At 37.9% G+C, this 26,446-nt stretch overlaps 2 protein-coding genes across 10 annotated transcripts in view; one reads left to right on the top strand and one right to left on the bottom strand.

The window, feature by feature from the left end:
* Positions 1 to 26,446, top strand: part of LOC134755750 (cytosolic carboxypeptidase 1-like) — a 136,938-nt gene that overhangs the window by 35,741 nt on the left and 74,751 nt on the right. The window lies entirely within an intron of this gene.
* LOC134755781 (uncharacterized) lies at positions 425 to 25,524 on the bottom strand. Of its 2 annotated transcripts, none has more exons than XM_063692380.1 (6): positions 25,273 to 25,524; positions 7,807 to 7,912; positions 4,113 to 4,189; positions 3,609 to 3,813; positions 2,570 to 2,725; positions 425 to 1,419 (listed from the first exon to the last, which is right to left on the bottom strand). In XM_063692380.1, exons 1-6 carry the CDS (start codon positions 25,331 to 25,333, stop codon positions 990 to 992), a joined length of 1,035 nt encoding a protein of 344 aa, XP_063548450.1. In that variant the 5' UTR covers positions 25,334 to 25,524; the 3' UTR covers positions 425 to 989. The 2 variants fall into 2 exon arrangements, with proteins under 2 accessions (XP_063548450.1, XP_063548451.1); XM_063692381.1 differs by having other exon boundaries at positions 1,280 to 1,419; positions 2,560 to 2,725; positions 25,273 to 25,499.

Here is a 26,446-nt window from a genome sequence, read left to right as displayed (position 1 = left end):
TGGTAACTAAATGGAAAAAGTCTGTAAACATTTGATAGACAAAGTTCCCGCTTCTATTTTTAGTTAGCCGTCAAGTTCGAGGCAAGAATTTCACCACTTCTACAATCAATAACTCTTTGCTTTTAAGCAAATATATATTTTATGCTTATGCGACGTCGTATCTTATCAACTAATACCATTTATCTAACAACGAAAGTAAAGAATAAAGAGATTGTTCGATATCAATATATCAGCTTCACATGACTTTAGCGTAATGCACAATATAATGTTATTGTAGGTAGGTATATACTCTGATTTCACAGCTGAAAATTCATTTTTTAGACTTGGTTGAATTGTTGAAATGTTTATACCAAAAGAATGAAATCATTAACTGACATATCATGGACGTGCCTACTAGAGGTAAATTCGTGAAATGAAACATTCATTCAATTACAAATTTTAAACTTTATTAACTTCGTTACATCACTATTCTTTAAATTCTTGAGTTTCAACTTAAAATACTTAACTAGGTACGTATCAATATATAAACACTATCTTATACCACTATGTCGAATGATATGTCCTGACAAATAATCCGATTTTGCACTTATTTAATTAAATTAATACATGTTACGGTTTAATGAAATCACCAGAGATCTGATATAACTACTTAATTAACGTAGATGTCAAGGTATCCATTCGTAGAATACTCATTTTGTGATATTTAATATTCCCGAAGACGGAGGCAAGTCGCAAGCGCGAGTCGCCAGCACCTTCACGAGAACACACGGTCCCGAAGAACTTTAGTCCCTAACGTCGTTTGGCGACGATTAAAAAGATTCTAAAAGAAATCTACACAACACGAGCAGTCTAAGCACCCTCAGTGAGCTCTATCGCAAATTACTTTAAATCACGATACCTACATTAAATAATAGAACACTACTTTTGGTAGAAAGAATACCTGATTGATTTGAAAGCTTTAAACGACCACGCGCCCTGCCGGACACTAACTAGAAGGCGGGCGGAGCCAGCATACCGCTGGCGTGGACGGAGTGCTCGGTTGCGTCCGGCTCGGCGGTGGAGGGCTCATCGGCGGCAGTGTCGGCGATATGACTCAAATAAGCTGACGGGTCGTCACCGACCATGCCCTCGTCTTCCTCATAAGGGCCCTGCGTAGGCTCCTCTTTCTGCTCCTGTTCGATATCGTGAGCGTGAGCGTCGGAAGCCCGCGAATAGTGGGAATCGATTTGCGGCGGTGATTTCAACAGAGCACCGGTCTTAAGATGCGGTGACTGAAGACCGTCAAGCGAGGAGGGGCGCAGCTTGCCGATGAGGTCGTTGAGAGTGAAGTGGGTCGGCAGGTGCTCGGAGCGCGGCGGCGGCGGCGACGACGACGTGAGCGGGTGTGCAGTCGTCGTGGTCGTGAGAGACAGCGGCTTCCTGCCGGACAAACAGATGACGCCCCTCGTGTTACCCGCGGTCCGAAATGACACCATGCCAACACAAACTCGATCAGATAATAGTGATGTCTAGTTAACGAAAGTTCAATATACGTATACAATTATACAGCAACACCGTTAAAAATTGTATATCACTTACATACACCTTATAAAATAAAGTCCCCCGCCGCGTCTGTCTGTCTGTCTGTATGTTCGCGATAAACTCAAAAACTACTGAACGGATTTTCATACAGTTTTCACCTATAAATTGAGTGATTCTTGAGAAAGGTTTAAGTGTATAATTTGTTAAGGTTTTGTGTGACCCCTGCGAAGCGGGTCGCTAGTATAAGTAGATAGTGTTGCTGCGTAATTGAATTTAAAAGGATTTTTTTTAACTAGACATTTATCAAATGGCATTCGCGTGGTTCGTGGAGGACTGGTGGTTATAAATCGGACATATTAGATGGATGATGATATTGAATTGCGAAGGAAACTGCCTGTATTGCAATTTTCAAAATGGAATTGTACACATGTAAATATATCAACCCAACAGATAACCAAAAACTTTTATAGTTGAAAAATAAACAAAGAAGGCTGTTTCGTTTACAAAGAAGTTAAACAAGTTTTATATCAATGTATGCAAATGAGTGAAGTTAATGAAACCGAAGAAATTATTATGACATGTAACTATACTAATATTAGACGAAGCCATATTTATATATTTAAACTAAAAATAACGTATCACTTGAGCAAGAGATACCAAGCAAAGCCCCCTTCACCCACCCACCAAATAATTGTTGAAAATTTTGAAAAGATCTCCATAATGTTAAGAAATATAGAACACTTAAAGCCAAATGCATTATGTTGGGTGTAGGGCTCTTGTTTGGTGGTTGGGTAGGCGCAGAGGCCGTGTCCCGCGGGCCCGCGCGCTTGGACGGACCATGGTCGAACCAGTTGGACAAGACTTCCATGTTAGCACACACATAGCTACATCTACTGTCTATATCTAACCCAGAAGAGTAAATACGTTGTCTTGTTAACGTAGTGCGGTACTCGTGGATGTTAAGCATGTATACCCAAGGATTAAGAAATGCGCGCGGCTGGTCGGGGAATGGGCCTCCGGAGACGGCTGGCATCTCACCTGGCATTACCCCTGCGCCGACGAGACGGGGATGGAGCCGTAGTTGTAGTAGTAGCAGCGCGTCTGTTCACAGATGAAGTCCTTGATCTCGCCACAGTGCTGGGGCTCCCAGTGGAAGGTGGGCGCTTTGAGGGCCACGCACCCGTTCGTCATCACATGCTCGGTGCTGGAAAATCGAATTTGAGCTATTACTAAAAAAATCAATGTCAACGAGACGTGGTAACATATTTTGACAGTGCTTGACGTATACGAACTATTATATACGTAAACATAAACCGGTCTAGGGCTTTACAGCTCAATACGAGTATCAGTCCTTGTTGACCTGGTGCTCAAGAACCATGTCGAATGTAACCGATATTCTAAGAAATTCAGGTTTACATACGTCAGTAGGACGGCACTTATATATTGGTGCGAATTGCGAAATACATGCACTGAGACTAATACCAAATCAATATCAGATTCTTAAAGTTAGAATGACACTCCAGGAGGTTGACAATACCACGAAAATATTTCAAAATTGGGATGTTTAAGGTTGGCTCATCTAAAAATTCTGACGGGAAGAGACGGCGTCATCCTACTCGTATTTGCACTTTCATCCTACGACAAGATTAAACATACTAAACTCCTTATTATGTCCTAATTAAAGCTCGACCATCGCACGAGCACGTTTGCTCGTATAATTGCTAGCCAATTAGGGCGACTTTAAAGAGAGAGAACAAGAAATCAAATATTTATTTGTAAGAATGAGCTTTAGATGCGCCCGTTATATTATGTCGTATTACTTGCACCGGTACACGGCTTGACATAGTTAATTTGTAAAGGCCTACATCAATCGATTTATTTTTACATGTAAATAATGCTCGTGAATGACATGTTCTAGTTTTTATTTGTTATTATAACTTGTTAATTACCTGCATGCTCACTCATATTTTATGTTTTATCTTGGATTTTCTCTATTTAAGTGAAATGTTAAATTTCTTTTGAGAAAATAAATTTCTTTAACCACAACAGTAAACGTCTTTCAATTTATAATGAAAATCCGTGCATACCCATGTCGTGCAGTGCGCTGCGGCGCGGTGCTGCCCTGTGGAACATCCAGCGGGTCAATGCTGTCGTCGCGCGTGCTGGGCACGTCCACGGTGAGGCGCCGCATGTAGTTGAAAGTGGCGTTGAACGGTAGCCCGGTGCTCATCCACAGGTACATGTCCGTGCCCAAGTTGTTGCCCGATGTCCAGAAGTCGTATTTGTTGTAGCCTGGAATTTAACGTGGAATAATTGAATATTGGGTAGTAAATATTACAAATCCGAGATGATGATAAATTAAGTAAGGAAACAACTAATAGAAAATACTTAAAATATGATGATATTAAAGGTAGGTTGGTGCCGGGACAAAGAAATTCAATGAAAAATCTAAATGAACGCCACACCTAAGAAATTAGATTTTAACAAAACATTTAGAGTGAACGAAACTGTCACACAACGTCCGACCAAATAAAATGTCGTATGGAGTGTGGAGAATACAATGTTAACAGAAACGCTATTACGTTTTTTACCTGCATTTGTGAGATACGTTGTTATAGAATCCGCCTTTTCTTTTGTCTCAAAGGATGCTAGCTGCAAACCTAGCGATCTGAAACAATAGCGTAAATTAAGTTAATACTTAAGCATGTAGGTAGTAACTAGTAAACGGTTATCCCGGTATCATTATCCAAGACCTGGCGGTATAAGTAAGTAAGTAAGTAAATATTCTTTATTGCACCAATAATTATACATTTTACATACATTTAAAACTACAAAGTATGTTTAAGTATATTAGTGTATTTTGTTATATGCAAATCATAATATTTCTCCAGTTAGCTTTCAGACAAATGTACGCAGTACTAAAATACCCGCCCAGACTTTATCTGTTTAGAATTAGTACTGTGATATCCCCCTTTCGACCCCTTAAGCAATGATTTCCGTGACAAAATGTATCCTATTACCTTCTAAATCGGTTCAGCGGTAAGTGTGAACAGACAGAATTACTTCCGCATATATATTCCGCATCATATTCCGCATAATATTACAAGGGATTTACAATACAAAATTGTATGCAGTACTTGATTAGACAGCAGTATTAAATTATGACACTCTCTTGATGCATCCGCAGAGAAATTGAATTTCTCTAAGGATCACGTAATTCAGGATGTCTAGATCCTTTGACAGTGAGCAGTTATGAACCCGTTCCACCGGATCCATAAACGCGATTTATCTAAATAACCGCCTATTCTAGCTAATCGTATTCAGCTATTAGCTCGCATAGAAACTATACGCCAAAGCCTGTTCGAGGCAATTTATTCGCTAAAGACGGGCTTCAAGCTTGCACCGCGGGGACGACATTCCAGACCCAAGTTCAGAAAACTCTTGATGCTAAAAACTGCGCGGCGACAAGCCGTAATATAATTACATTCAGTTACCTTCTGCATATATCGTTCTTAGACACGAGTAGCTTTTCTTATAAATATTTACATGGAACGGTAACCACAGCAACGAGACGTCTATTCATCAAAGCAATTTAGTAACCGCGATGAAAGGCTTAGATCAACATTTGATACTATTTTAACCCTTAAGTCCATAGCGGCAACATACAACAACATACTTACCATGATACTTAAAACAAAAACGCATCTCTATAATAAGAGTAATGTTATGGTTCGAAATCGCATGAATAGAAAGGAATGTCAAATGGTTTAAGGTAATAGGGTAGAACTCATATCATAAGTATTGAATTTTCTATTGCCCAACTACGACAGCATTGATTATCAATGCCTATAATTTTTTGCGGTTTGTGATGTGCCCCAAAAAAGCTCTACTATTAACATACGATTATTAAGACCCTTTTATGTCAAAGATCTAATTTAAAAATAGTACATTACAATACAAGTGCTAAAAATAGGAAATTTGCAACGAGTGGCGATAAATTAAAACACGACCGCAGATAGTGTTTTAAATCGACGAGTTGCGAATTACCTATTCGCACATGTATTGTATCGTACAATGTTTTACAACACATACCTACAATTTAATACATACATAGTTACGTAATGTGCTAATTATCACACTAGTGCGGTAAAGTAGCACCATATGTACTGTAAAATACATTCTCAGGTGTTGTTTATATTATGACCCGAGCAGTAAGGATAAAAACAGTTCGGTAAAGCTTAATGTTTTTATAATGGTGGCAAAAACGTAACTATTGGTTTTATCGGGAACCCAAACGGTTGTAAAAAATATTATTTCCTTTTTGTATCAAAACAAAATCTCTAGAATATGGTCAAAGTCCTTATGACATTTATATAAGGTTTATAATAGCATATCCATAGCATAGTGTGGTTCCTACAATTTGTGTGTTATCGTCGGCGCCGGCGCATATTTGTCACGCACCTGCTACCGCGACACCTCAATGAACCTGTCAGCTTGAATGACGAATTCGCATAATATCTTTTTGTCAGCGTCCTTAATCGATTCCATCGTTATGTTTAAATCTATAAAGATCATATTCCCATTTCTTCTCTCGTGTGATCATCGGAGGAAAAATTGAAAATGGTTAGAGTTCGACTATGTTTAGTGGTGAATAATAATTAACGGTTTTTCAAGAATCTCAAGTATTTCGAAGAGTTCTTCATACTACTTCAAGCGACCTTTTTCGATTTTTCACTGACTTTGTTTCCAAAATAGCCAATGTTCAAATATCACGACTCTGTTCCCCAGAGCTCGTTAACAATATTGGAACAGTAAATAGGTCGTGACTGTGGGAATGGAAGGACATCGTGCGCGGGCGAGGCGACTAACCTTTCTTAGCTGTTTGACCGTGCACGTGGTCGATCTAGGCTGCGGGATCGTTACTCCGAAGAAAGAGCCATTAGTGACAAAACAAGGCTTAAATAAAGGAAACTACACACAACGGTACTATTCAGAATGTCTTTGTTTGCTCTTTGTCTGGATATTTTAATAATACTGGCATTCCTCATTGTGCATCACAGACCACAAACCGCAGATAAAAAATGCTGCAGCTGCTGCGCTAATAGTTAGCTGGCGCATAGTAAGTACAGACTAAGAAGTGCTTAAAAATGTACCTATAGGTAATATTTTAAATTTTGATTATGACTAAATTAAACCAAACTTAACAGTAATTAAACCTTCTGCTTAAATTTTCATGTTTAAATGTTATTGTGCATTCCGTACGTTTCTATGATTTGAATTCTCCCCTCATCTACTCGAAGGTTAGCTGGAAGAAATCCCCTATAGAGATAAGTTCGCATTTGTACCTCTCTTTCTGTAATTTTTATGTAAACCTGTGTTGTATACAATAAAGTAATTACTACTACTAAATAAGAATAAGGTCTCGAAGTTTGGGACTCGATAAAACAGATTATCTAATTATTTTATTTATTTAGGCGTGTTTTGATAATGCGCATACAGAAAATACTTTGAAGTATTTTCTTTTACTTTCAGTGAGAAATTTCAGTGAGAGAGACAGGTAATAGATGATTTATTTAACCGATTATTATAGTTTATGTCAACTATAAAGTTCCCAGGGAGTTATAATATATTAGCATGTTTAGGCGCATCGTTCAGCTCTGTTTCGAACAAATTAAGTAAACTTCGACAAGTTCCCAGCGTTCCAGTTCTTGCCGGCGTCATCGATTACAATACAATAAAGTTTATGTGCGATTGTTAACACTGGTTACAAGCTCGCAGAAGCGTTCCGATATTGTTGTGTAGTTTCCAGAAACCCCCAACGGTTATGTAAATGTCCTCACTTCCTGGTCGGAGTGAGCCGCTTGTTAACGCTCTGGCTTAGTTAGTGGTTATACCACACCGGCTTAGGTGTAGCAGGACGCAAACAGGATCACTAGACACGGCTAGATAAGGATTGCTAGTCACGACGGTATTATTACATCAGTTGGCCGTGAGAAATGTAAGCTAACGCCGAAATTGAGAACGTTTTGTTTACGCGTATTTTAGATTTTGTTTGGTCTAGATTCGTCACCAGTCGATCGATTTTCTTCGATTAAATAAGTTTTGCTTCACCGTTAACTTAGTTCCTTACTCAATTTTATTACCTATCAGGTTTATTTTACTTTTGAAATAGACCAGGAATGCTTCTTGAGTTAGGTATATAGGCTATGCCATGTCTCTTTATAGGCTAGGTATTTGGAAATTGGTGGCTATAGGTAGCAGCTTTAAAAATCGCTTTAACTTTACCTGCAGTATTGATATGCTAGGAAATAGTTGAGCTCTGGACTGTAGGGGTTCATTCTGGAAATGAAGTATTGAACGCCATCCAGCTGAATTGTTGTTATCCTTTGTGCTGAAACAAGACAATAACAAAAATTAATTACTTATTATTTACTTTTCGCCCTGCAATCGCCACGACCACTATTGGTCACCAAATAAGTAAGTAGGTAACCTAAAGTCTATTTTTTAATTGCGTAGTATAAAATGAGAACCACAAATGTCAAACGTAGAAATAATGATATATACCAGCTTAAAACAAACAGTGCTGATCTTTGATTTCGGTTTGTGAATAACCGATAAATATTAAATTAATTTTAGATTCAAAATCCATACTTAATCCATACTAATAGTATAAATGCGAAAGTCTGTCTGTCTGTCTGTCTGTGTGTTACCTCTTCACGCTTAAACCGCTGAACCGATTTAGTTGAAATTTGGTATACAGATTATTTGAGTCCCGGGGAAGGACATAGGATATTTTTTATCCCAGAACTCACTCCTCAAGGGGGTAAAAAGGGGGGTGGAAATTTGTATGGGGAATCAATAACCGCTGGATCGATTTAGATGAAACTTAGTATGGAGATAGTTTGAGCTGTGGGAAAGGATATAGAATAACTTTTATCCCCGAAATCATCCCTTAAGGGTGTAAAAAATGGGGTGGAAATGTATAGTGTGGACCAATTTGGGGGTGAAAAAGGATGGATTAAAAAGCAGATTTGTTTAAGAATTAAGGTACCCAAATTACTAATTCCACGCAGACGAAGTCGCGGGCAAAAGCTAGTATATTATAAATGCGAAAGTGTGTCTGTCTATTACCTCTTCACGCTTAAACAGCTGAACTGATTTAGTTGAAATTTGGTATAGGGGTAGTTTGAGTCCCGGGGAAGGACATAGGATACTTTTTATTCCAGAACTCACCCCTTAAAAAGCCCTCACCTCACATTTTTACCTACACTATTTCACCCTTTTTAATACCTCTCCTAGTGTCCCCTTTTAGCACGTCACGGATAATCCATTCATTGTGTTACAGACACTACATCAACAAATATAAGTACCTCCCAATAGTTTATTTTCGGTTAGTACCAGTTGTAGCACATCACTATTTATAACACGTATAAAACTAGCAACACATGAAATGTCATTTTAATCTACGCAATTAAAAAATAGGCTCTAGTTACTTGTATAAAACCGAACACCAAATTTTATCACTTATGCTTCCTATTTCTCGATTGCCGTCAAAAAATAAACTGTAATATGAAAACTCAAATCATAGGTACATGTATTCTTTAATTAATATAGGATATTACGCGCAGCAACCCAAGGTATTTTATTTTGTGGCTATATTCCTCGTAGTCTTTTTATTTTTATAAGTCGATATATATCGGATACGCATAATTCAATTTGGGCTGCACGAATACCCATTATCAGGCACATTTTTATTGTGGCTTGCGGTCAGAGTCGTGCTCAGGCGCACTCCTTCAACGACGAACCCGATTATTATAATTCTTATTTATTGATGGAATAAACGAGGAGTATTTTCAAAAGGGCTTGTTTCTCTATGAACACCATACAAAAATAAGCCCTTTTGAAAAGAAGACACTCCTCAAATATACCTACATAATATTTTTACAGAACATTGTATCACAAAATAAATAAGGATTTACGTCCAGTCCGAATTATTGTATTACAACGAAACGTTTTATTAGAAGTGCATGTTATACAAGTGGCATGTCTCTATATCTACAGCATTTTTTATATCCTGACTGACCAGCAGTAGAGGGTAATGTAATTTTGGTGTTCAAATAATGTGTTTTTAGATTTGTCTCCATTGTGAGAGTGACATAGATAAGTTTCCTTTATTCTTTTAACTTTCCAATTTTTTTAAGTTTTAAATTCATTATTGATTGTTTTATCTCGCCCGACCATACCAAACTTCCTGGAGTGAATATTGTAACAGGGCCTATTCATCTCTCGGTACAGAGTCAACATTAGTGTGTTTGTAGGGGACTCGACAATGAGACTTGACACAAATATGAATATGACCCCGAGGAAACGGGTAGGCGCGTCGCGAGTCGCAACGCAACCATTCATTTTCATACCACGCGCGCTCGACGTCTCCGCGCAGTGCATTGTACTGAATATATCACTACGTATGACACATTTAATAATAAATACTTCGTATTTTTTCAAGCCCTGGATGCAAAAGTATGTATTTGCTCCAAGATATTGAACAGAACCAAATCTGTCCATAAAATCTCACGGACGCCTCGAAATCTAATAATTCATATTAATTGTCATATCTTGACATTTTTATCAAGTTGTCGAAAGCGTTCATTATTTATAATGTAAAACAATTTGTTTACTATTATCCCACCAAAAACATATGTAAATATGAAATGAGAGCAAAGTTCAATATCACGAATATGCGACTTTGTCGGCTTCGCCAAGTTCTGTGTAGAAGATTCTAAAATTTTAATTACAATAACATGCCATATTCTAAAATATTTTTATGACATTTTTCATTCTTGGTACTACTGCTTAATAGGTAATAAAATTTAACAGATATTTATTTACTCAATGCATTTATTTCACTTGGGATGTAATTAAAGTCCAAGATTTGACTTGCAAGTTGGTGCTAGTGACAAGTTTATAGAATTTTGACAAAATGAGGCATTAATTTACATATAAAGAAACTACGAAACATACATATTTTCCACTCGCCAGACAGTGTCTGCGCCTTTTTGTGACAACATTTGAATGAGACGAGTGGCCTGATTTCATTGCGGTTTGGTTCGCGTTGCTTTTATGGGTTATGTAAGTTACTCTGGCTCACTAAACCCTGTACCTACATTAAACCTCACATCGAACTCCTAATTTTAGTACTCCTACAGAACGGTATTATGTATTACGTGTGATGTATGTATAATGTATGCGAGAATTGATATGAATTACATTAAAAATATCTTCACATGTCCATCGTGTTGATTCATAAACGGTATGCAAAACGTTTCGGGTTCATTGCATACATAAAAACCTGAATTAAAATTCACTAGAAGTACAGCACATAAATATTCGTGAAATTTGCTAGGCCATTGGTCAAGTGGGCCAGGAGTGTAGGTACACCAGTGAATTGAGCCGGATCGCTGCGTACCGACTTACGATGTGCCTAAATTAACACAAATCCAGTATTTGATACCGCGACTTTAGCACAAATTGTTACGTACTGCATGAAAAAAAATGAAAATCGGGTATAAACGCAGTGCACCTAAATTATGATAAATATATGTAGTCGGTTTGATTGGTATCTTCTAAATCGTTGTCTTGTCTCAAATTGCTAGTTCCTTATAGCGATTCACCTAATTTGTATAATTTTCGATTACAGGCTTATTAAAACTCCCAACCTTGCATAGAGCTATAAGTACCTATATGATCTGAATATGGCGTATATACGGGTTGCTATAGTAACGTAAGTGTTTAAATACCTTTTAGTCACATTGTTAAATCCTGAGATTTAAACTCTTTGCCTTTATCCTCTCCCTTCGTCTCGTGTGCTCTTTATGTTCAAAACTAATTGTGAAATGGGGCCAATAACTCAACCGAAGGATGAAGGATAAGCGGCTCAGCGCGCGTTAAAATCAGCTCTCTCTAAGTAGTGCGTGGTAAACTACTTATTTAAAATAAAAATAGTGACTGCGATCGTTGACTCGATTTTATTAATAAACGAAAAGATTAATAAAGTATATACGAGTGGAATCAGTGTCCTGTTTAGAAGTTATTGGCGAGATTGCGGGTAGCATGATGCTATTTGCATAGGCGGCTACGCAGAGCGCTACACACATTACCTGACTCGTTACAAGTAAATGAAGCACCTAAGCCATTTTCTGACATACTTACTGGTTAAGATTACCTACGGATACCGATCGTAATATTTGTAGACTATAACGTCGTGTAATAAAAGGTGAAAACGAGTTGAATAAGTATGATGTAAAATGATAATTCTTATATGACAGATAATAATAGCATGCAAAGAATTAGTACATTGTGCAACGAGGGGGTAAGTGAAATTCAGCCTCCGAGGTCTTTATATTCACGACAACCGCAGGCTGGAGTGAATTTAAGACTCGAGTTTGCAATATTCTTATCCCCGGAGTTACACACAATGTTTATCATCACACTTACAAAGCAAAAACTTTTGTTTAGTTTTAAGTGAACGAAGCGCTGGTAGCCTAGCGGTAAGAGCGTGCGACTTTCAATCCGGAGGTCGCGGGTTCAAACCCCGGCTCGGACAAATGAGTTTTTCGGAGCTTATGTACGAAATATCATTTGATATTTACCAGTCGCTTTTCGGTGAAGGAAAACATCGTGAGGAAACCGGACTAATCCTAACAAGGCCTAGTTCCCCCTCTGGGTTGGAATGTCAGATGGCAGTCGCTTTCGTAAAAACTAGTGCCTACGTCAATTCTTAGGATTAGTTGTCAAGCGGACCCCAGGCTCCCATGAGCCGTGGCAAAATGCCGGGATAACGCGAGGAAGATGGTGATGGCTTTTAAATTAATCAAATTAAATATTTTGAGACATTAAACAAACCAATTAAATTATAAACGTTAGTATTTTGAAAGTAAAACTCATTTTATACCTTGATTTTTAACAAGTATTTTACTTAGAACGTTTTAGTGACATAATTTAAAAAAGCTATAACTCCCGTGGGAGTAAAATGGACTTCAGCCGCACAAGCGTGAAATAGCAGTGAAATAGCACGCTTACTGCGCAAGTGTGATGAAAATTATCTTACAGGTCTCTGTTAGTTAAGTATGTTGTGTTTATTGGCAAGTTGACTATTTTGTTATTATTCATTATTATTATTCAGAGCCCACTGTGTCCCACTGCTGGGCAAAGGCCTCCCCCCTCTTTTTCCACTCGTCTCTGTTTAATGCTATATCTGGCCAGCCTGTCAAGAAGGAGTCTACTATTTTGTTAATTAAAACTATTATTACTAGCACATTGGCAACAGTACTATCTCTCTGATTTATTTATTAAGGTTGGGTGGTAGAGAGTGCCTTATGGCATTAAGTCCACCTTTTGTACAATAAGATTTTTTTGGTGCAATAAATATTCAATGAATAATTACGCGTGACTGTAACCTATTTTCAATCATAATAATTATATCTACTCGAAGCACTCAAACAAATGCTGCAACAAATTAATGATCCTGAATTTATGAGCTCTGCCTGTTATTTTGAAACGCTGTTGAGAACTTTTCTGCTTCCCTTCTGATCATTGCATCATTTTTTTCTTTTTTTCCTGCACCATCCCAACACCTGCTGGAGTTATTAAAGTTTTTTGGCTGTTTTATCCTTCTCTTGATTTGATTTGAGTCGAAAGGACGGCACTACAGAACGTATGGTGGTCTTACTTTGCTCATCGTTTATTACAAAATGCGACTTATTGTGCGAAGGAAATTGTATGATTTTCGACTTGGCCTATAAATTAATAACGCAAGTTTTCGGTTACTTTAGCTATCCAAACTTTTGAACCAATCTATATATACCTACTATGTTTGTTTATAGTTCGTTTCACTTTAGCCGCATATGTACCCCAATTTTTCACGATAAATATGACGGGCATGCGGGGGCGGGCGCAAATTCTATCAACAATCTTTCTGATTGGCCTAGGTCACTTGTTCCTAGAGGTCTGCCGCTTCGAGACCTCTGTTCAAGAGACAACGTACTAAATTAGTTATTCATTATGAAATTCACGAAACTTCGAGGTAATTTTGAGTGTATAGAAAGCAAGCATGGAGTATGTTGAAAATTTTCTTGCCATTTGCAAAAGACCAAATTTCAGTGATCTCTTCGGTGTGACGTCGCATGGCGTAAAACCTAAGGACTTTTAACTGCGGCACAGAATAAGTTATAGTATTATCCGACGTTTCGAACCCTTTACAGCGTTCGTGGTCAACGGGTAATTGAGGAAAAGCTACAATGTGCAAAACTACCCACATACAAAAATAATTAACCATAATAAACTATAAACTTCAAGGCTGTGGTTGTACATGCAAAATCGGTTTATAAGGCTAGTTATACAATACAACTATTTTCAAGACAAGATATAGATATACGCGATAAAGCTGCCCCGGCTCTAACCCAACACCTCTGACCCGAGAAGATTTAATTCCCTCCTAAATTGTAGGAGGGTATCCCAATATGGCACCGGCAAGAAACTCGGCGGGACACATCTTTACAAAACATTTTATTTTTTGGTACATGGAAAACCAACAGCGCTATACATATCCAAAAACTATAATAGAATTAGAAAGCCAATTATAGGTTTTCACTTATAGAAACGGAATAAAATATAACAAGCTTATTGCCCAACTTAATTACACATGTACAAGTTCATACAGCACAAGAACAGAGGATCGATATGAATATGATCGATTATTACAAAAAATAAGTAGAAAGGAAGGTAAAATCTGTTAGGTAGTACATTTAGCCACGGTATATTAGCCCTGACCTGCGCCAGAATCATTGTCACCCATAAAGTATCTAATTTATTTATTTTTTATTATTGATATGCTATCACTAAATATGTCGATATTACAATTTATAAAAGCTTTATTTAAGCTCATGCTTGCCCTGCATAAGAAGCTGTTTTTTCTATACCTAGTAATAGCTAAATTATACTCTGAATGTCCAACATCATCCAACACAAAGGTCTCTCAGTCTATGTCTCGTTTGTTCCTTTATCAGATGGACTACAGGATCCCAAGCTGGTGGTAGAGAAAAGTCATCTTCCCTAATAAAGTTTGGAAACGTCGGGATGTATTATAAATTCAATATACTCGATTTCAAAATTTAACATTTATTAATTACTACTCAGTTTCTTCCGGGATGCACACTGGCAATTAAACAGCCTGCTGCCACACGCACACGTGCCTACTTATCTACTCTGGTAATTAAGGATTAGAGATTACCATTTCACTGCTGTAAACTGGCAACGTTAAAGCGATTGACAGGAGATTGGCCAAAGGCCACTATCCGCCTTTTGACCATTTCCAGTATGGATATACTCGTAGTTTGCTAAAATTAACAAGGATTGTTAGTCCTTCTAAAGCTTTATTTCTTTAGAGGCTGGTCGGTCGGCGCTCGCGGCTCTTCGGCTATTAGAGCCCTGCGCCCGCGATCGGAATCCATGCATAATGCAGGCTCATGCATAAGTGATGCCGCGCTTTACTAGCGGACGTCGCATCGCTTTTGCCTTTGTATATATAATACTACAAACTTTTCAACTGAATGTCGTACTTAATAACTTCAGGCAGTTCATCTTTGCAACTCCTTACGATGTTTTCTAAAATATTTGAGTTGTGTACAATTATAATTTTGCTATATATAGTATGTTTATGTTTAAGCTACCATAAATGGGCAAAAAATTTACCTAGACGCGTACTATCTATCACGTCTGATGCTAAGTATTACAATTATTTCTGTAGTACTAATACGCCTGTCGAGAAGCGATTTACTTATTTGCCTCTTTGTTTATTGATGATTGTATCATAAACTCTTAGTTTTCCCTGACTTTCATTATAACCAACCAAATAAGGATTACTAAGCAATTTATCGATATGAAGATCGTTAAAGTTAAAGGCTTTTAGAAAGTGCAGATTGTCCGTGGGATGTCGTTCAGTAACAATACTGTAGCTCGAAGTCTATCAGACGTATGTGTTGCTGAAGTGTACAGTACTTGAGGCTTGTAATGTTTGAGGTGAGGTGAGTGTCGGGAAGGCGAGTCACGTCTCGTGAGTCACGTGCATACGGTGCATACTGATGCGCCGCGCGAACGCCCTCCGGTGCCGAACACATCGGAACTACAACTATCGCTATAATCATAAGTGATATTACCAGACACTTTAATTAGGCAGGATTTTATAAAATCAAAAAGGGTGGGAAAGAAGGGATGCTCGAAAGCATTGGGATATTCGTGGTGAAACCAAACACCATCTCATCTATACAACCAGAGCTCGAAATTTCCTTGATGATCCAAATAGTATATTCATAAAGATAGGCACTGAGAAGGGTCGAGCTGTCGATTATCATATTGAGCCGCCAGAAATTACCATCAAGACTAGGATACCCAAGAGATTGTTTCTTCTTTTCTTGGACTGAGAAGGTAAGTGCACTCGAGGAAACTATTGATATCCGGCGCTGATCCACCGGACGTGCGTCAGGCATAACGGACCGCGGCCCAAAAAGCGATCGCTGCGAATGTCACGCCGTTGACATTGCGACGCCATGTTTGCCGACCAATCGTAATTTAAAGTAAATAGCGCACGTCATCGCATCGTCATTGCTTTCGATGGTAACGGGACTATTATTTGCTATAAACTCAAATTAAAGGCCGAAGAGTCTAGATCTAGATACAGAAATTACTGTATGCCGGGAAAGCAGGGGAAAGGGATGAAAATTGTAACAAAAATATTTTTCACCTCAGCCGCTCGAACAAGCCTACTTTCGTCACTCCCTGGAGAGTGGAGAGAGAAGTGCGACTTTCCTCACTCCAGGGAGTGAAACAAAGTAGCTTTTTAATTTACTGAAGGCCATGAACTGCCACTTCATACTTCTGTTATAAATTCTTTTTTTTTGTATTATTCTGTGTAATTCGAAATACATTTTAACCCTTAATATGTTCTCACTACTGAGGCGAAAAATATATGTGCAACACGAGAGCAAAGTTATTTTACATCTCGTGTTTTTGAGTCCCTCGCTACGCTCAAGATTCTAACTTAGAATCACTCGCTTCGCTCGTGATTCAATTATAGAGTCTTTCGCTTTCTCGGGACTAAAAATAAACACTCGCAAGAAAAACCAACTTGCCTCTTTTGTTGCACAAATAACTATTGGAATTGAGATCCTTAATTTTTCTCTATATTATCATTTCCCAGAAATTATATGCCGATGGTCATATTGAGTTTTAGAAAGCCTTTTTGATTGTTTTCTCAAACCAAGTTATTTATAGTCTGTTTCGGATGTCGTTACTAATTCATTCAGCCGTAATAGTCACCAGTCGGAAGTGAGCAGATGTTGCCGCATACAGATATCGTTGGTGCGAGTTCTATTATTAATCGAACCTCGAAGAGGACCATCGATGCATCATAATTAGATTCCCCTTTTGTAATAACTTGGTGAATCACGCCTCGGACTTTGTACTCGTAATGACAGTTCCTTTCCATTCAATTACATTTGATGTCAGATTCAAGCAAAGTTTGGTTTGTACGACTATTAAATGCAGTTTCGCATGACGTTGCTGTTTCATAATGTGAAGATTAATTATCACGGCGGCTAGCCCTTAAATAATTACATAGAGCAATAAAATTTAAATAGTTGAACATGCGCATAATAACTTCTTGCAATTCAAAGAACACGCCAGGGTCTAGGGTGTAATTGTGAGCGTCTTGCCAGGGAAACTTACATAGTTATCTAATTGGCTTCCTGCTCCTCGGAACTCACTTCTTATAATAATCATTACATGAAGAAAAAACGGGAAACTATGCACCAGTGAATGCTTACTTTTTATTTCAAATCTAACTACAAGTACTGATTATATTCTACCCTCAACAATTTAATTGTACAGGCTGAATGCATTTGATTACTCTTTGTTTAAAGGTCATTTATAAATTATTCATTTTGTAGTATGTACCTTATAGATACTTGGGAGAATAAGACATTAAGTGGCTGGGGCAGGAGCGGCGGGCTCAAGGAACCGGTCTACTATCAACTTGAACACTAACGAGGCTAAAAATAGTATTTGTAGAACGCGAATAGGCTGAATAGTTTGCCTCGCTACCTAGACTCATATTTTTACTGGCCAAAGCAGCGGGGAACATCACTTCTTCCTTATTGTATCAAAAACCTCAAGCTCATAAAATTATTCAATGTTCTATTGTCAAAAGTGATTAAAGTATTATGTAAAGTAAAATATCACAAAATAAGTTTTGACTTTTACTAGACCATCGTCCATTTAAATGTTTATTCCCAAGAGCAGAATGTTAAACACGCTTTTATGTGATATGCGACATATCTCAACTCTTGAGATTTTTATCATAATGTATTATCGTCACACTATTCATGGGCTCAAATCGAAAGCGTATTAAAAGAGAAGGATAAAACAGCCAAAAAACTTTAACAACTCCAGCAGGTGTTGGGATGGTGCAGGCAAATATGAAAAACAGCTCCGTCAAAAGCTGCCACTGAATGCGCTAGAAAAAAGCTTCTTATCACTCCTGCAGAATTTAAATAATTAATTTAATAATAAAATAATTATTTAAATTAAAAGTAGCTTCATATTCTAATAATCCTAAATTCCAAAAAAATCTTATCGCGGCGCAAGAGTATCTCGCCGCGACATAGACTACCCGTCTCCCTTTAATACATACAGTTAGTAAAAGACGGGTAGTCTATCTCGCGGCGAGATACTGTCGTGTCAATCATGTGCTCGGCCTACAGGAGTGATAAGAAGCTTTTTCCTAGCGCATTCAGTGGCAGCTTTGTCCGGAGCTGTTTTTCATATTTGCCTGCATCATCCCAACACCTGCTGGAGTTGTTAAAGTTTTTTGGCTGTTTTATCCTTCTCTTTTAATACACTCTTGATTTGAGCCCATGAATAGTCGAGAGAACGGCACTACAGGACGTATGGTGGTCTTACTTTGCTCATCGTCTTTTACAAAATGCGACTTTTTGTACGAAGGAAATTGTATGATTTTCGACTTGGCTCAGAAATTAATAACGCAAATTTTCGGTTACTTTAGCTATCCTAACTTTTGTACGAATCTATATACTATGTACCCCCCAATTTTTCACGATAAATATGACGGGCATGCGGGGGCGGGCGCAAATTATATTACCTAACAATCTTTCTGATGGTCCTGGGGTCACTTGTTCCTAGAGGTCCGCCGCTTCGAGACCTCTGTTCAAGAGACAACGTACAAAATGATCTATTTATATTATGAAATGCACGAAACTTCGAGGTAATTTTAAGTGTATCGAAAGCAAGCATGGAGGATTTTGAAAATTTTCTTGCCATTTGGAAAAGATTTCAGTGATCTCTTCTATTCACCGGTGTAACGTCGCATGGCGTAAAACCAGAATTATTTATATTGAAATATATAATTTAATAATAGGATTTTTAACTGCGGTTAGAAAGCTATCCTCATCTTGCTTTGAAATAAAATTACAGCCGTTTGAAATTAACAGTTTTTTTTTCTGTACACCCCTTAATAGCATCGTTCGCAGAAGTTTCTGCTTGATACAAAATTAATTTAAAGTTTACCTTACTCTACAATGTATTTCATAGTATAAAATAACACGTTGGTTCAGTGTACCCTTGACTCTGGCTGTGAACTGGCTGGCTGGCTGGCGCGCGTAACGGGTTGCATAACGCGAATAACTTGTCCATGCAAAGGTAATCGTTGACGCCTTTAATGGAAAGAATTGAGCAAATTTGCTTTTAAACATATCCAGATAAAATGTTATCAAATGTTAATATTTTTTGTTATCATTTGGTATCAGCATTGACACGATTTTAACAAAATAATAGTACAATGCAAATCATCAATTCATATGTACCGACTATATTTACTCAAATTTAGTAGTAGGTACCTACGTAGATTCTAGATTTTTCTAGAATCTAGAAAATAAGATCTTGAATATAAGTTTCTCGATATAATAATCTCTGTCATAATTGTTAACGTAAAGTACCTATAATTCTGTTCCGAGCACAAGTTTAGTACTCAGGTTTCATGCAATAAACTGCTAAAACATATTTCCCTTAGCCGTAATAAGCACCAAAGACTAAGAGTGAAGATTTATCCAATACTTTAAACGCGCAGTCGCAAAGTATATTTTATAATGTCGTATCGTAAAGTAATTTCGAGATTTGCCTTCCAGAGAATTTAAAAAGTAACCGCTTCAATAAAGTTTCACGATCAGATCCATATTGCATGTTCCCGTAGCGCGCGCCTTTATCTACCCACCTACTTTATGTTCGTAGGTGCTACAAGTTGTATACCCGCTATAGGATTTAATCTTGAACATTACCATGAATCTCAACGATGCATGCACGATAAACTATCGTCGAATGATTTAAGCCTCAGGGCTTAACCGTTCGAACGATTTATTTTAAACCGACTGCGTCGCTTTTGATGCACTTACTTGACTTAATGCATCCAGAGAACTAAATGCCTAAAGATAATCTTTATAGCACTCCAGGACGTCGAACTAATCTCTTTGTGTTAATTTAGCGTGAAATGTACCTACCAGTATTTTGATTACTCTCATCCGTGAGAACATCGATCGGATTGTTCGCGGTCGGGTAACGATTGACTCGCAAAAAAGGGATCGAGATAATGGCGAGAGATCGAGCGGGGACGAGCCCAAGGACGGCCGCCCTCCTCCCGCCTGCACCGGAATGCACCTCCCGGACTATTTTTAGTAATCAAACCCGATGCCGACCCAGTCCCGTCCGGACAAATTAATGTTCGCGAATGCTAATAGTTCCATTGAAATTTATAGCTAACGAGCCCACATTTCCAGCCTGTCACCGACCTATTGGGCCGCTACCGCTGTTTTCCAGCCGTCGTGCCATCAATGTAGCAAATTAGCCAATTTAATGATGCTCAACAATATTTTTAAGATGCTATAGTTCGTTTTTTTAGCATTAGAAACAAGGTAAGCTATCTTGACGTGTCTTTTTATTAAAAATCACTTTTGAAAAATAAGTCACAGCAAATATGTTATAAATCATATACGATCTTTTACATTCTTTTACTTTCATAAGTAATATAAACTAATTTTTTAAAAGCGTTTTTCAATATTTTTCAATAAAAAGACACGTCAAGATTGTTTACCTTTTTTCTAATGCTAAAAAAACGAACTATATCGCATCCTTTCTAGACTCGAGCCCCTATTATACATAGTTTTATATTAAACATCAAGTTTTTTACTAAAAGCCATCCGAAAATGCATCTCAAATTTTGTTTAGGAGGGTTTGCCGGTAACTCTACACTTATCAGTCTTATCACGTAATTTGATACAACCGTACCACCTGTTGCATTACTTTGAATTATAACGACAAAAAAGATGAGGATCACAATAATCGCTTGATCACTTTCGGCACCCGACGCAATAAAGGATTAATAAATTTGATTAAATTTTTGATTACGCCCCTCATAAAGTATTTTAACAGCCTATAAAACCTTTGCTTATATGCCTTCGGACGGAGAGGGCAGTTTTTTCCGTCTGTTAAATTAGTTTCGCCGTGCTCGCACTCGTTTAATCTGGTTGATTACCAATTTCTTTCCAAAACATCAGGCAAGAGAAGACAAAGGATTGAATTAACCTAGTAGGATTTAATATTATACATATAACTCAATAATATTTATGTAGAATAATATGTACAGACATCAGTGTTTATAAACATTGAATATCTCCTAGTTCTTGGTACAAAGCGACACCTGTTAAGTGTTGTGATTACGACCGGAACAATGCTTTCGAGGCACTTCGTCGTCTGTAATTCTGCATAACAGTATCTTTAACAACAGTTATATTTTGCAAAACAGTTATATTCACCCGATGTTTATTTTATAAAAACGCGTTTATCGTCATCACCACCTGAGATTAAGCAAGATCTAATCGCTAAATTGACTTGAATGTTATGTCGATCTAACCTATTTAAGTAACATGTACATTTGAGTAATTATTTCCTGGGAGTCTTTTAATTTTATTTTGTTGTCATAAAGTATTCATGTTCACGAACTGCTGAAGAAGTGGAGTGCATTAGTTTACCGTATTGCAGATGATTACAGGGAATATAAATGCGAGTTATGAAGTACATTTTCCACACGCTAACAAGATACGATTGCCGTTTAAAGCTCGATTTACACTCAAGTAAGCTTTAAACTGATGTGCATTGCATCATCTCATTTCGCCCGAGTTGAGATATGTTGAGCGTGGCCAATGCACATGGTAAGATGATCATTGCGTGTTCTAGGCTCTGTTAACATTGATACTTGCTAGTATTGATTGTCTGAGACCACGTTACCTATTTGAGCTTGAAATCATTAAGAGGAAAGGGGACGGCCGCTTCTCCATACAAACTTAGTCCCCATTTTCCTCTCTGGATATTGGCATTATGGGAAATATTTTTACATAATTTGATGTATATTAACCACAGCTATGCCCCTACGTTTGATTTTTTTCGATTTTATATTATTGTAAAAATTTGGAGCGAAAAACAGATTTCATACAACTTTTTAAATGCTCCTAACTCTTATAACAATTAAAAAATCGAGAAAAATTAAACGTAGGGGCATAGCTGTGGTTAATATACAGCTAATTTTGTCAATATATTTATATTCAATTATGTGAATATCCTAAGTCGAAAAACGCTCGACATGTTTCACTCTGTCCGTACTTCCGTACCATCAGGAGCTATTAATATATTTAATATGTCCGTGTCTCACGGAAGTTTTGTTATTAAAATTTTAATATCCAGAAAAAAAAAATGGGCGATATCGCGCGGGTGCTCCACTTTCGTCGTCTTAATCTTAGCTACAGTATTATGCTAAGACAGAGGTACCATCGCATGTCTTTTGCTACGGGCTGCGGATAAAGCATTATAATTTATTCTATGTCCAAGAGACAGACATCCTGCCCGCGCACGCGGCTCTGGGCCGATGAACCCCGCACTGCGGCCATCTCCTCACCCCCTCGAGTTTTTTTCCCAACATTTGACTTCCGTTCCCTCGCTACAACCTGTCCGATAATCGCAGATACGGATCATTAGCGGAATCGTTCCAGCGATCTTGATTGCTGTGAATCATTAAGGTTGATTAGCGATTCTCGAAGCTACTCTACGAGGTAAAACCGCAAGCCAAATTTTATTGCGATTTACAGTGTCGTTGAATTGAAGTAAATTGATTTCCGAGAAAGCAATCATGCAAATCGACAATCATTATAACCTATAAATATAATTTATCATGATAGCATAAATGAATATATGATCTCGTCGGTTTTGCGCGCTAATATTGGTCTCTACTAATGGAGGATTTTTTGCAACGTTTTCGCGGAGATTCCTAACATGCCTTTAGGAGCATTGCAACTTTAGTTACAGGCTTATAGGCTGCATATTCTGCGTCGTGACAGCGGCAGGGACCCGTGTTCGTGTTCGCAGGCTGTCGCATTGTTCTTGGCCCACGAAGCACTGTCGTGGCTTGCGACCAGCTATCTAATTCCCAAAACATTTTATATATAGACTGTGGGCTCATCTATCTTTAACCGGTCGTCGAGATCCGTAGCAATTGGGGATCATTTTTATTCTGGCTCGCCTGTGAAGCTATGCGTTAAGTCAGCTTTGTAGCAGTCCAACTTGCCACAGTGCACAGGTAGAGTGCAGCACACTTGAGTCAACACACGCGAAACGACGGCACCGGCCGGGCCCGTGCCCGCTTTATGGCATCGTACGTACGCAATGTTGTAATACATCATACGAGCCTGCACGCGCAATTATTATGGCCGTGTAGATTTAAAAGCATTTTTCATGTACGTAATTTATTTCATTTCATGAATTCAACTTCAAAACAAAATTGTGGTACATTTAACGAAACATTTGTTGTTCTTGTACTGTACATTTAATGTACAGTACCGGCCAATAATATATCACCTCCATGTTTTTACGGTATAACTTTTTTTATATATTTGTGAGTGACTTCCACCTCACTGCTTTAGGTAGTCTAGTAGTATTCCTTTGTACGGGCGATGAGAAAAATTGGTCTCATGTTATGGTTTTTTCATAGAGGTTTTTTTAATGTACTGTTAACTTCATTTTTTTACTAGAGGTTTTATATCCTGTTGTAATTCACAGTATTTCATTGCAATATTCGTCATATATTTGTATAAAATGACTAGTAAAATATGCAATCTACAAACTAACCTATATTGTTTACTCTATACAAGCTCATACAAAGCACTCTAAGGTGATATATTATTGGCCGGTACTGTATGTACCTAACCTTAAAGTAAAAAAAAATTGTACGGTGTAGATATCACACGTGCCTTTACATGTGCTCTCTATTAAATGTATTATTTTTGTCTAAGGTAGGTTGTACTGATTTAAACTCATAATTATAACAAGTTTCGATTTATATCAGATTCAATTTAAATTTTACTTGGGAAATATAAGTAATTAAGTTTATTGATATTTTCTTTAGAAGAACTGCTTCAGAGTTCAGAGTGGTTGTCTAACCACTCTGAACTCTGAAGCAGTTCTAAGAATGTAAAGAACAAAATCTTCTCGTCTCTTATCTCTTAGTTTAAGAAAAAACTTTTTACATAGTGCAGTGCCATTATAATGCTGTAGATAGAAAAAAAAACAAGATACATATGTATATCTATTTTAATACAATGATAGAATAAAATGACCCCGTTTATTGACCCTAGAAATTTATAACAGCTGACTCTTTTCAATCCGTTCATACTTAATCGGTGAAAAGACGTGAAGCGACCACCAAAATCCTGTGTAATGTGAATTCCAAAGGAGAATATTTAAAAAGTCGAATGATAATATGATTTGTATGATATTGTTAAAATGATAAAACCCTACGACGACATTATATTATTACGGAAAGGACAATGTTCAAAGTTCCAACAAGAATGCAATTATAAACCACTTAATAGATGTTTTTTCAGTAAGGGTGGCGGAGCTGGCATTGTACTCTAATGAAAGCTGAACAATGAAGGTCGTAGACCTGTAGGTCACCGCGGGCACCTTGCCCCTACTAGATCAGCTTCTGCTGTTCGCAAAGCTTTTATTCGAACGCCATAAAGACTAAATCTTACTAGTCAATACTAATAAGAGTTGTGATTTGAATGCCTTTCCTGCGACTGCAACTCGCTTCTGAATGCCTAGAAGTCGTCGCATTGCGTTGATGCGTCTCCTGTTTTTTTGCTATCATTCCTTTAGCAGTATTCAGTGCCTACGTTCTTCATGTAAAAATGTAAAGGTTTTCTGTTGTAAACAACACTTGATGGCTTGGTCACAACGTCTGATTAAAAACAGTTGATGAAAGTGAAGCAGCTTAAAGTAAATTTTTTTGTGAAAATATAAAGTTTTGTTTTTTAAGTTTAATTCGATTTGGCTAGATTGCCCTATATTACCTACAAAAAAAATCTCAAGTGTTACCCGGTTCGATGGTCTCTCAAATTAGTAATGAAACAAAAGTACGTAGGTACCAATATTTTTTTTGTATTTCGACTGTAACACACATTCCTATTTGAGAAGGTTACATAAGTTTACATATAATGTTTTCTTTTATCAAACCAAATAAATGAAATATTCTTGTTGACACTTAATCATAGGATTGCAAAGGATGATCATTGATCGATATACCTGCAGCAGGGCCGAGGGTGGCTGCGAAGAGCAGGAAGCATGTTGCGAGGACGAGCTGCATATTGACGGTGTGAGGCGGACGGGACACTCGCGGGGCGCACGACACGGGATTCTCGGGCACACTGAGCGCGCGAGCCCGGGATCCCCCCTTATAACAGCGACGCGTCCCGCGCCAGCCACCACTGAAGCAAACCGTACTTCTCCGCTGCGGCCGCAGCCCGTTGCGTCATATACACTGCCTTCCGTTGCCTCCTAACTCAAATGACGATTAGGATTCAGCCAGAAATGTAAACAGAATTGAAATTTTGGAGCGACATGTGCGCACGCGACTGGTGCGAGGGGCCCGCGGAGCGCGGACGTCCGGCGGGCCGCTCGGCGCCCGCGACGCCCGACACGGGAGTTATCTCAGCAAATCGCTCCGCACAATAGTTCGCGCTCAATTTGTTCTTGTTGCGGTCGACGCGAATTCTTTGCTCAATACAAAGGGTTGTCGTAGTTTTTTCACGAGCGCGGCGCGTTCCAAGTCCGAGGGTGTGCCGACCTTTGTTATAGATATCTACAATTGAGGATCGGGCACGCAACCTGACTGCAATTATTCCTCGGGTTACTAATTTATCCTTTTGCAATTTCTACACGCCAGAAACAAGAACAGAAAAAATATTCGTACATAAATGCCGCCTAACAAGCATCCACTAGATATCTACAACAGCTAGTTGTCTGTTTATTTATGTGGCTATTCAATTATTAATGTATTAAAATGGGAACATTCTGCAAAAAAAATATTATAATATAATACATGAAAAATTTACGCAATAAATTAAAAAGTAATTTTCCAAATTAATTATATATAAACCTAGGATAGAACATAAAGAGGCTATTTAACTAATAAGTTTTCATGCAAACCTTTGGATGTAAGCCAGAAGGAAAACATTTCGCAGAGTTTCGATACAGATCAGAGGGAGGAGCTAATTTTTCATCAGTCTGTTTTCGGAGAAGTTGAATATCCATACGTAATTATATGTTATCATAACACGTTCAACGAAATAACAGCCTCAACTTGTAGCATTTGAAGTTATACTGCACGGTGTAAACATCACCGCCGTAAATTTTCTTACCAACTCTGATTATCTCCGTTGATCAATTACGGACCGGTCATACTAAATAAATGACTCTT

Source organism: Cydia strobilella, chromosome 3 (genome assembly GCF_947568885.1).
Source record: "Cydia strobilella chromosome 3, ilCydStro3.1, whole genome shotgun sequence".
Taxonomy (NCBI): domain Eukaryota; kingdom Metazoa; phylum Arthropoda; class Insecta; order Lepidoptera; family Tortricidae; genus Cydia; species Cydia strobilella.
The sequence above is the reverse complement of the archived record's forward strand: the minus strand, read 5'-3'. Positions and strand labels throughout refer to the sequence as shown.